At 55.6% G+C, this 12,217-nt stretch overlaps 1 protein-coding gene and 1 pseudogene across 1 annotated transcript; one reads left to right on the top strand and one right to left on the bottom strand.

The window, feature by feature from the left end:
- Positions 1 to 1,474: 1,474 nt before the first annotated feature.
- LOC103231890 (sulfotransferase 1A1-like) lies at positions 1,475 to 4,238 on the top strand (annotated as a pseudogene).
- Positions 4,239 to 7,149: 2,911 nt separating this feature from the next.
- LOC140711615 (uncharacterized) lies at positions 7,150 to 9,849 on the bottom strand. The gene is given in 6 exon segments (XM_073014932.1): positions 7,150 to 7,778; positions 8,023 to 8,068; positions 8,071 to 8,168; positions 8,239 to 8,456; positions 9,332 to 9,403; positions 9,493 to 9,849. Coding segments are annotated over 6 exon segments (912 nt in total). The 3' UTR covers positions 7,150 to 7,657.
- Positions 9,850 to 12,217: the final 2,368 nt, after the last annotated feature.

The raw sequence follows: 12,217 nt of genomic DNA, 5'->3' as shown, positions 1-12,217 counted from the left end.
AAACCCAAGTCTGGCCCTGACTCTGGATCCCTCCCACACTGGACCTACCACACCCTCAGGGCAGACCATAGCTCTACACTCCCCACACTCAGCCACCAGGGCAACAGAGCCAGATTCCAGAGAGCTCAGGTGAGTACCAGAGTGGAATGGCCCAGGACGCCCTCACACTGCTCAGTTTCTGCAGCCAACATCCCAGCAGTCGAGGCCTCTGTCATACTGGCTGCTTCCCCGTGGATATCCAGTTTCACTAGGGGACCCCCAGCCTGACTTCTCTTCCTTCTTTTTTGTTTTTGTTTCTTTGGGACAGAGCTTGGCTCTGACACCCAGTCTGGAGTGCAGTGGCCAAACTGTAGCTCACTGCAGCCTCAAAATCATGGGCTCGCATGATCATCACGCCTCAGCCTCCTGGGTAGCTGGGTGTACAGGAGAGAGCCACCATGCCCAGCTAGTTTTTCAAACTTATTTTTAATTTAGTTTTTTTTTGTTTTGTTTTGTTTTTTTGATGGAGTTTTACTCTTGTTGCCCAGGCTGGAGTGCAATGGCGTGATATAGCTCACCGCAACCTCTGCCTCCCAGGTTCAAGTGACTCTCCTGCCTCAGCCTCCCGAGTAGCTGGGATTATAGGCATGCGGTATCACGCCTGGCTAATTTTGTATTTTTCGTAAAGAAGGGGTTTCTCCATGTTGGTCAGGCTGATCTCGAACTCCCAATCTCAGGTGATCTGTCCACCTCGACCTCCCAAAATGCTGGGATTACAGGTGTGAGCCACCGCACCTGGCTGCCCAGCTCATTTTTAAACATATTTTTTCTAGAGATGGGGTCTTGCTATATTGCCCAGGTTGGTCTCAAAGTCTAAGGCTCAAGTGATTCTTCCCCATTGGGCTTCCAAAGCTCTGGGATTCCAGGCATGAGCCACCGTGTCCCCTCCTCATTCTGCTGAATCATCAGAGTTTTGTTCATTCCCACACCAGGCTCTGGCCCCCAATACCAGCTCAGTTGCTCAATGGGCCATGTTTGTCCTGGAGCCCAGATGGACTGTGGCCGGGCAAGTGGATCACAGGTCTGGCTGGCCTGGGAGGTTTCCACATGTGAGGGGCCTGAGGGGCTCAAGGAGGGGAGCATCAGGGAGAGGAGGACCCTTGGGTGGAGGCTGGGGGTTCACAGTAGGAAATGGTAAGACAAAGGGCACTGGCTGGTAGGGAGACAGCACAGCCAGGCCCTAGAGCTTCCTCAGTGCAGCTGGACTCTCCTGGAGACCGTCACACACCCTGCTATCTGGGCCCCGCGCCACGAGGGTGCTTTCACTGGTGTGCACCACGGCCCAGGCCCTGGGATTCTGAACAGCTCTGCAGGTGAATGAAAGGTGTGGCCAGGCTGGGGAACCACCGCATTAGAAGCTGACCTGGTTTCAGCCCCAGCCCTGCCACTAACTGGCTTTGTGAGCGTGGGCAAGTCACTCAGCCTCCCTAGGCCTCAGTGACATCCCTGAAAGCAAGAATGCCGCTTTCTTGCTGTTGTGATGGTGTTAAGGGAACAGGCCTGGCTCTGGCCCCTGACGCAGGAACATGGAGCTGATCCAGGACACCTCTCGCCCGCCACTGGAGTACGTGAAGGGGGTTCCGCTCATCAAGTACTTTGCAGAGGCACTGGGACCCCTGCAGAGCTTCCGGGCCTGGCCCGATGACCTGCTCATCAGCACCTACCCCAAGTCCGGTAGGTGAGGAGGGCCACCCACCCTCTCCCAGGTGCCAGTCCCCACCTTGGCCAGCGAGGTTGTGCCCTCGGCCTGCTCACCTCCCATCTCCCTCCCTCTCCAGGGACTACCTGGGTGAGCCAGATTCTGGACATGATCTACCAAGGCGGCGACCTGGAGAAGTGTCGCCGAGCTCCCATCTTCATGCGGGTGCCCTTCCTTGAGTTCAAAGCCCCAGGGATTCCCTCAGGTGTGTGACCGTGTCCTGGGTGCAAGGGGAGGGGAGGAAGACAGGGCTGGGGCTTCAGCTCACCAGACCTTCCCTGACCCACTGCTCAGGGATGGAGACTCTGAAAGACACACCGGCCCCACGGCTCCTGAAGACACACCTGCCCCTGGCCCTGCTGCCCCAGACTCTGTTGGATCAGAAAGTCAAGGTGAGGCCGGGCACAGTGGTTTACGCCTATCAGCTCAGCACTTTGGGAGTCCAAGGCAGGAGGCTGACTTGAGGCCAGGAGTTGGAAACCAGCATGGGCAACATAGGGATGCAGTCTCTTTCCAGAAAGAAAAAAAAAAAAAAGCCAGGTGTGTTAGCATGTGCCCGTGGTATCAGCTTCTTGGGAGACTGATCTGGGAGGATCACCCAGCCCAGAAGTTTGAGGCTACAGTGGAGCCATGATCACACCACTGCATTCCAGTCTGTGTGACAGAGAGAGACCCCGACTCAAAGAAAGAAAAAAACCAAAAAGAACAAAAAACGTCCAGATGGGGGGCATGGGAATCCAGGGAAGGAGGCTCCGGCGCAACCCAGCTTCGGTCCTGTTCTTCTGGGAAGGTCGCTCCACTTCTTTCAACCTGGTCTCATCTTCTGCAGGGACACCATCTGCTTCTTGCTCTGGCAAGGGTCTGATGACCAGAAACACAAGACTCTTCAGTGTCTGCCTCAGAAAGGCAGCGTGTGGGTGCTCACGGGCCCACTGAGGAGGGAGCTGGAGGGGACCGGGCATGCCTTGCTCCAAATTGGGGTGTGAGGGCATTTATGCAGATTACATTAGTGTAGAATATGGATCCAGGGACCAGGCCAGACTTTGACATCTGAGCAGGGTTCAAATCCCAGCTTGGCCCTACCCGTGCGATGAGATCTCAAGCAGGTCAGCCGCTAAGCCTCAGGTTCCTCCTTTGCTAAACCAAGAGATGAGCTGGCCTGGGGCGGGCTGTGTGGTGATGGCACTGAGGTTGGGTCTTCTGCCCCCGCAGGTTGTCTATGTTGCCTGAAACCCAAAGGACGTGGCGGTCTCCTACTACCACTTCTACCACATGGCCAAGGTGCACCCCGAGCCTGGGACCTGGGACAGCTTCCTGGAGAAGTTCATGGCCGGAGAAGGTGGGTTTGACGGGAGGAAGGAGGGTGTGGAGCCGAGAGGTGGTGGCTACAACGCACAGTAACCCTGTGTCGCTGCCCCCTGCCCACTTCTCCAGTGTCCTACGGGTCCTGGTACCAGCACGTGCAGGAGTGGTGGGAGCTGAGCCACACCCACCCTGTTCTCTACCTCTTCTATGAAGACATGAAGGAGGTGAGACCACCTGTGATGCTTCCCCTCATGTGACATCTGGGGGCAGGCACCTCACAGGGACCCACAAGGCCGCCCAGCCCCGTTCCTGGGCGGCCCCCACTGCGGGTCCAGATTCCCCATCCTGCCTCCCTGGCCCAGGCCTCCCCGCTACAGCCCCACTTGGCAGCGGACCCCACACAGCTCTCATCTCCCGCAGCTGAGTCAGCTGCATGGGGGGCCATGGATTAGATACTTAGTCCTATTGATTATCCCCACCAAAGGGTGTGCCACCCAGGGCCACAGTCACGGAAGATCATCCCGGTCCTCACCCATAGGAGCCAAGCCCAGCTCATGATGGGATCACAGGGCAGAGAGCAATTCATTTTATCCCAGGGACCGGGGCCCCGGGGGTTGCGGAGCTGGCTCTGTGGGTTTTCTAGTGGAAGTGGCCAGTTCCCCTCTGAGGTTAGAGAAGGGGACCCCTTTTATTTTCCTGAATCAGCAAACCTAGCCTCCACTGAGGAACCTCTGCTGCTCAGAACCCCAAAAGGGAGATTCGGAAGATCCTGGAGTTTGTGGGGCGCTCCCTGCCAGAGGAGACCGTGGACCTCATGGTTCAACACACGTCATTCAAGGAGATGAAGAAGAACCCTATGACCAACTACACCACCGTCCCCCAGGAGTTCATGGACCACAGCATCTCCCCTTTCATGAGGAAAGGTGGGTGCCGGCCAGCACGGGGGTTTGGGGCAGGTGGGAGCAGCGGCTGGAGCCTCCCCATAGGCACTCGGGGCCTCCTCTGGGATGAGACTCCAGCTTTGCTCCCTGCCTTCCTCCCCGAGGCATGACTGGGGACTGGAAAACCACCTTCACCGTGGCGCAGAATGAGCGCTTCGATGCGGACTATGCGGAGAAGATGGCAGGCTGCAGCCTCAGCTTCCGCTCTGAGCTGTGAGAGGGGCTCCCAGGGTCACTGCAGAGGGAGTGTGCGAATCAAGCCTGACTAAGTGGCTCAAGAATCAAATATGAATTGAGGGCCAGGGACAGTATGTCATATCTGTAATCCCAGCAATTTGGGAGGTTGAGGTGGGAGGATCATTTGAACCCAAGAGAGTTCAAGACCAACCTGGGCAACATAGTGAGATTCTGTTGAAAAAAATAATAATAATAACAAAATAAAATCAATTTTAACAAAAAGAATAAAATATGATTTGTGGGCCAGGCAGAGTGGCTCATGCCTACGATCCCAGCAATTTACGAAGTTGAGGCCAGAGGATCACCGGAAGAGAGGAGTTTGGGACCAGCTTGGTCAGCATTACAAGACGTCATCCCTACAAAAATTTGAGAAAATGATCTGCACGTGGTGGTGGGCACCTGTAGTCCCAGCTACTTGGCAAGAGAAGGCAGGAGGATCACCTGAGCCAGGAAGGTTGTGGCTGCAGTTGGCTGTGACTAGGCTACTCAAGCCTGAGGGACAGAGTGAACCTTGCCTTGAGAAATAAATAAATTTAATTTAATTAAAATAAATTATGATTCAGGACCAGTCTGGCCAGCACAGTGAAACCCCATCTCTACTAAAACAAACAAACAAACAAAACAAAAACAAACAAGCAAACAAAACAAAACAAAAAACACAAAAATGAGCCAAGCAAGGTGGCAGGCACCTGTAATTTCAGCTACTCCGGAGGCTGAGGCAGGAGAATCGCTTGAACCCAGGGACAGATGTTGCAGTGAGCCAAGATCGTGCCACTTCACTCCAGCCTGGGCATAAGAGCAAAACTCTGTCTTGAAAATAAATAAATAATTAAATTAAATTAAATTAAATTAAATTAAATACTATCTTTATTTGAGCTGGGCTCAGTGGCTTATGCCTGTAATCTCAGCACTTCAGCCTGGCGATCACTTGAGGTCAGGAGTTCAAGACCAGCCCGGCCAACATGGCGAAACCCCATCTGTACTAAAAATACAAAAATTAGCTAGGCATGGTGGTGTGCACCTGTAATCCCACCTACTCTGGAGGCTGAGGTGGGAGAATCGATTGAACCGAGGAGGTGGAGGTTTCATTGAGCCAGGATCATGCCACTGTGCTCCAGGCTGGGCGATAGAGCAAGACTCAGTCTTAACAACAACAACAAAACTATGACTTGTGTTCAATGCAGAGTCTCTATTTCAAGCCAAGAGAAACCCTGAGCTGAAAGAGTGATCGCCCACTGGGGCCAAATACGGCCACCTCCCCACTCCAGCTCCCCAACTTGCCCTGTTTGGAGAGGGGAGAGGGTCTGGAGAAGTAAAACCCAGGAGACGAGAGGAGGAGGAATGTCTGTTTAATCCCAGCACATCCTCTGCTGTCCTGCCCTGTGTCGTTGGGGGATGGCGAGTCTGCCGGGCAGTGTCACTTTTTCTTGGGCTCCTTACAAGCCACCACGTACCTCTGAGCCACATTGAGGGGAGGGGAATAGCCGTCTGCATAGGAGGTGTCTTCAAATAGGACCGAGTAGTCATCCTGGGGCTGTGTGGCAGGCAGACAGGAAGGGCTGCTCAGAGACCCCCAGGCCAGGACAGGCACCCCCTTCCCCCAGCCTAGACCACAGGAGCCTCTGGGCCGTGGACTCTCAGCCACCCTCATCATCCTTCACTCTGGGGTCAAGAAGTCTTGGCCCAGTCCCTGCTGCTACACAGCTCTTTTCTCAGTGGCTGGAGACCCAGGACAGTGAAAAGGTTGGGGAGAGGAAGGGGCGCTGACTCCCTCCCAGTGGGGCCATAGCTGGAGGGTCTGTTGCCTTTCAGGGATGCTGTGTTCAGAGGACCGAGGGCAGCCCAGAGGGTGGCAGACAGGGATCCTGGCCTCAGGTGGCTTGCGTCCCATGTCACCAGGAGCACGAGGAGGCAAGAGCCTGGGGCTCAGGGCAGGAGATTCCCATCCCGAGCTGGTTCTCCTGGGGCTGCAGAAGGGATGCCACTGACTTGGGGCTTGCCAAGGCTGCCAGGGTTGGCAAGGGACCAGTGGCCTTTGGGGCTGGAGTGGAAGAGGGAGGGCTACTGGCAGGTCCCATTAGCTCGGGAGATGAGGACAAAGGGGACAAGGAAGGGGACGCTAGCCTCTCTAATCAGCCTGTTCCTGGTGTCACCAATGACCTCTCCCCTGGAGGCTGCTTTACCTGCTGTGGGGGCGTGTGGATCAGGGCGTGGTGGTAGCAGGTGGTTTGGGGATACAGGGCCATGATGAGCTATTCCCTCTGGAACAAGGCCTTGGGGTCCATCTGGGGGTTGGCCTTCCACTGAGGCCGTGACTGCCAGCTCAGGGTGTGTCTCCTCGGGGTTGTGTCAATCTGTGGCTGGGGGCACTCCTTCCCAGCTTGATGGCTGTTATGATACCTGGGTTCTCCTCTTCTTGGTTTAAAATAAATTAAGCAGGCGGGGCACGGTGGCTGACACCTGTAATCCCAGCACTTTGGGAAGTTGAGGTGGGTGAATCACCTGAAGTAAGGACTTCGAGACCAGCCTGGCCAACATGACAAAACCCCGTCTCTACTAAAAATACAAAATTAGCCAGGTGTTGTGGTGAACCCTGTAATCCTGGCTACTCGGGAGGCTGAGGAAGGAGAATCGCTTGAACCCAGGAGGAGGAGGTTGCCGCGAGTCGAGATTGCACCACTGCACTCTGGCCTAGGCCACAGAGCGAGACTCCATCTAAAATAATAATAAATAAATAAATAAATAAATAAATAAATAAAATAATTTAAACAAGAGACGTACAGCAAAAGAAGTGCAGCACAGAGTAAAGTATTGCAAAAGAAAAACTGTATTTTGCAAGTTAAGTGCATAATAGACAATACACCTTGAGCGAGTTCAGAACGGGCTTCTTGTCAGGGTGGAACAGTGTTGATTACTACAGGAAAAACTCCCCTGATGGGAATCTTACACAATTTTTCATAATGGGTGGGAAGCGGCGTCACTAGTAAGCATGATCTGGGTGGTCCTCCGGGTGCACATGGGCATTTGCTATACATGCCTGTTCCTAGGACACATGTCTCATTAGCATTTTAAATCTCCACCCAGGGGTGTGGTTTTTACTATTAAAATGAGCAACGGGTCAGTTTGAGGACAGGTAAAATCAAAATGCACATGTTCTCAAAAGGGAAAGGCCCTACTGGGGATAGCTTTGCTTGAATGAACTCAGTGACCAGGCGAATGCTGAGGCTTACTGTGTTGGCCGTGAGGTCACCAAGGTCGCAGCATCCTGAGAAGGTAGTTGTCTCCTTGACTACCTCTCCTGCCTTGCCCAAGTTCCATGACCCGCCCTCGCCCAAATAAGGCCTCCAGGTCCGTCTCGGGGTTGTCCTTCCACTGGGGCAGCGGGATGATCCAGCGTCAGCTCAGGGTATGTCTCCTGACTATAGAGGGACTTGTGTCAACCTGTGGCTGGGTGGGGATGCTCCTTCCCAGCTGTTAGGCTGCCCCCAGGCTCCGTGCCCAGCCCTGGCCTGGACACTCCCTCTTTGCCTTCTTCATCGATGTCATCTACCTCATACCTGTGGACAAAAGGAGGAAAACGCTGGGTGTAGCCAGGGGCACAGTCCCTGTCAAGGAGTGTGGAGGACCGGGGCAGGGCGAGGACCTGGTGCTTCAGGGCGAGGACCTGGTGCTCCCTGCACAGCTGGCCCCACCCACATCACCCTCTGTGGAGCTTGTCTCCAGCTGAGCAGATGGGAAGCAGAGCGACAGCCCAGGCAGGTGCAGCGACCAGAGAGTAGCCCCGGGGCTGGTGTCACTCACTTGTTGGTGGCATGGCTGTAACTGACCACCTCGGCCAGGATCCACTCTCGTCCCCATCCACGGCCTTCACCCGGGCAGCCACCTTGTCTCCAGGTCTGGCCACGTAGTCCCCTGGGGCGGGGACGGCCCCACACAGGGGTGGGGGCCTGTGAGTAGAACAAAAGGTCAGTCCCAGCCCCTGGGCACCAGCCCCTCCCTCGCAGCTGCTACCCTCACTTGTCACCGGGCTTCCCGATCCACAGGGGCAGGGTCATGGCCGACTGATGCAGCAGGGTCATCAGCACCCCTCTGCGCATGGTCTTCCGGGGTGGCTCCAAGTCATTGTAGAGACCTGCGATCTTGGCCGCTGTGGGAAGGAAGGGAGGCCTGAGGCCCCAGGGACAGGTGCTGGCCCTGACCCCCCAGCATGCTGCACTGAGCTGTTGGACGATCCCCTGGGAGCGCCCAGTCCCAAGTGAGCCTGAGGGCCCAGCAGGACTGTGACCCAATCTGCCAGGTGTCCTACAGGGGCTGCTGCACTGAATTACACATGGGTGAGACGGCAGCACAGCGGGCACCCAGGGGAAGGAACACAGAGCGGGGTCCTTACTTGGGGCTTCAACCTAGCCCCAGGCCTTGCTGCTGCCTGAAGTCATGCCCCTGCACCTGCCCACTTCAGGCCCCGCCTCCAGACCAGGTACCCACCTGTCCTCCCTTCTCTCCCTCCCAGCGTGCCCACCAAGACCCCTATGCTGGCCTGCATCCTGGATCATCACCTCCGCCCCAGCCAACTCCTCCCCGGAGTTCCACCTCCGAGATTCCCAGGGCACCGGCTCCCCTTCGTGTCCCTCCTCTGCGACAGGCCCCATCCCAGCCCTGGACGCCCCACCTATGTCACAGGCCTGCCCACTCCCTCTCATCAGGCCTGTGCCTCGCAGGGTCCGCCTCTTCCAGGAAGCCTTCCTCCTGGCACAGAGACCCTCCCCATCTCACTAGGAGTGCAATGGCCTGATTTGGCTCACTGGAACCTCCGCCACCGCCCCCTGCCCCACCTTTCAAGCGATTCTCCTGCCTCAGGCTTTCCAGTAGCTGGAATTACAGGCACGTGCCACCATGCCTGGCTAATTTTTGTATTTTTAGTACAGATGGGGTTTCACCATGTTGGCCAGGTTGTTCTCGAACTCCTGACCTCAAGTGATCCGACCGCTTCAGCCTCCCCATGTGTTGGGATTACAGGAATGAGCCACTATGCCAGGCCTGGGCCCTGCCTGTTGTGCTCTATGTGGGGTGGGATTGGAGGGGACCCGCGGTTGGGCGCGGCAGGGCTCACAGGGACACCCCCGTTCTCCTCCCCAGGGAGATGATGTTCGTTGTGCACGCCTTCCTGTCCGCGGTGGCCGCCCTTCGGGTAAGGAAGGAGACAGCGCAGCGGCAGGCAGGCGAGGGCTTGGGGTCCGCCCCGTGGCCGGAGCCGCCCTGACGCCCCCGTACCCTGCCGCGGTTGGAGTGGGCCTGGCACCCCAGTCCTAGGCGCGCCTCCTGCTCCCGCTGCACCCCGACCTCCGCCGGGACCTCTGCCCGCCGCGCTGCACTGGCGCTGGCCTCCCCGGCCCCAGGGCGCCGCGCAGGTCCCTTTGCTGACGCCAAGCCTGAGCCTGAGCCGGACACGGGGTCCAAGAGGCCTGTGCGCCCTGCGCGCCCGCGCGCTCCAGGAGAGGTCCACACCAGGCAGGGCAGCTTATCCTCCAGAGGACTTTGGATCCAGCTGTTGAGGAGCCAGGAAACGCCCTGACAATTTTGCGACCCTGTCCCCGTCTCTAAGATGGGGATGATAGTATTTATGGCCATTCCTGAGAACAGCAGGACCTGCCCTTTTCCTTTGACTGGAAGGTTCTTCTCTACACCTTCTGCCTTGATAACCTGCCACCTGCACAGGGAGGTCTTCCCTATCTCCCGATTTAAAATTGCAGCTCTGAGAACCCGGGTACGGTGACATGTGCCTGTAGTCCCAGCTACGAGGGAGACTGAGGTGGGAGGATTGCTTGAGCCCAGGAGTTGGAGGCTGCAGTGAGCTATGATCACTCCACTGCACTACAGCCTGGGCAAAAGAGCAAGAAACTATCTCTAAAAACATAAAATAAAATTGCACCTCTTGTGTACTTCCCCGTCCGCTCCTTTTCCTGAATACTTATTATCTGACTTGCTAGGTGTTTTATTGCTCTCATTACTCTCTCCCACCCTAACCTTTGCACTAAACTGCCCGAGGACAGCTCTTGTCACTGCTGTAGAACAAAGTTCAGCACAGAGACCATGGCCAAGAAATAGTCAATAAAATAATGGACGATGGGCGCCTTCTACTGAGCTCCCGCTACTTGTGAGTCAGTAGAGGACTTGACCTGGGGAAATTCAGTGACCTGCTGGGTGTTGCTGAGCTGTGAGAAAGTTCAGGTCTGGCTGCAGTGGTGAGGCTATGACTCAATCAATCATTGCTGATGCTCACAGGACGTTCACTAGCTTAGTCCCAGGGGGCAAGGATTTTAAACCCCCACGTCCATTTCCTCATCCATAAAATACAAATAACAGTCACCCCTTCCTCACCGGATGGAGCTGTGTGATGCCCGGAACAGTGCCTGCTGCACGGAGGGGCTTGCCGCCAGCTCCCTCTCCCTCCTTGTCTCTTACCTGCCTGCTGCCTGGGATGGGATGAAGAGGGGCCCTTGTGTTGCCACAACCCTGGCTGCTGGCTAAGAGCCCATGTGATCTGCCTGTCAGAGGAGTTCCTTCAGGAAGAACCAGGGCAGCTTCTGCCCCTAGAGGGCCAATGCCCTGGGTGAGTGCAGTCCCCCAGCCCCAGCCTGGTCCAGCTCTGGGAAGAGGGTGCCCAGTTGTGCAATCCAGGCCAGGGCAGCCGAGTCCTGATCTTGGTATTCAGGGCTGAGCCTGGAGGGGGCTTGTGATGCCTGACTCTGTATCTCTCTCGGCCCCATGCCTTTTTAGCTGTGAGATGTCACTGCTTTGGGTGACCGAATCTGGCTGTGCTGGACGAGCATGGAGGAAATAGCAGAAGACTTGGAATTAGAAGACATGAGTGGGCTTTGGCCGCAGCCTCCTTACCCCACTCCCTGCCCTGGGCTGCCTGTGAACAACCTTCTTGCCTCTGCAGGCACACTGGACAGCACTGCTGGAGACCTGATCCTCAGTGTCCCTAACCCCCTCCAGATACTGGTGGCCTAGGGGAGGTCCTCAAAGACCAGTGGGACATCGACCTCGGCCAGTGTCCAGGCTTTTTTTTTTTTTTTTTTTTTTGAGACAGAGTTTCACCCTTGTTGCACAGGCTGGAATGCAATGGCGCGATCTCGGCTCACCGCAACCTCCACCTCCCGGGTTCAAGCCATTCTCCTGCCTCAGCCTGCTGAGTAGCTGAGATTACATGCATGTGCCACTACGCTTGGCTAATATTCTATTTTTAGTTCAGACAGGGTTTCTCCATATTGGCCAGGCTGGTCTCGAACTCCCAACTTCAGGTGATCTGCCTGCCTCAGCCTCCCAAATTGCTGGGATTATAGGAGTGAGCCACTGTGCCTGGCCTTCTCCAGGCTCTTGACACCTTTGCCAGAAGGAATTTAAGGGCAAATCAGAAAGTCATGAATGTAGGGAGATTTCTTGCAGAGCAAAAGGACTCACTCAAGAAGGGGAATGTGGGGGTCCTCAAGAGAGTGTCTCATGCCCTACGAGGTTTGGGACTGACTTTTATGGGCTTCTTTAACTAAAGAGGGGTATATTCATGGATTCCAGGAAAAGGGAAAGATTTCTCAAGACCGTGGTGCCACAATTTACACCCAAATCCAGGTGTTCCTGGAGCCGTCTTGGCACTGGCGGGCGTATGGTTTCGTATGTTACTGATCGTACAGTGAGATCCTAGGTGAAACCTACATCAAATACGGCGCCATGTTGTGTCTGGTTGGTCGTAGCCAGCTTGGTCCTCAACCTATTTTTCAGGGACTTATTGGCCCTTAGCATATGCAACTATTTCAAGTTTCCTTCTTCTGGTCATGTGAAACTGCTGCCTGGGATTTTCTATTCACTTGCTACCACTCTATTAATCTCACATTCTTGCCTCTTTTCTGTGCCACCCCGTGTGAGTCTGACCCGTTGTTACTGGAGTGCAATGCAAAGTCTGAGTCAAGGGGGCCTCCTGAAGGTTGCTAGGGCAGGG

Source organism: Chlorocebus sabaeus, chromosome 5, assembly GCF_047675955.1.
Source record: "Chlorocebus sabaeus isolate Y175 chromosome 5, mChlSab1.0.hap1, whole genome shotgun sequence".
In the NCBI taxonomy this organism is placed as follows: domain Eukaryota; kingdom Metazoa; phylum Chordata; class Mammalia; order Primates; family Cercopithecidae; genus Chlorocebus; species Chlorocebus sabaeus.
This window is presented reverse-complemented; position numbering and strand designations above follow the sequence as displayed.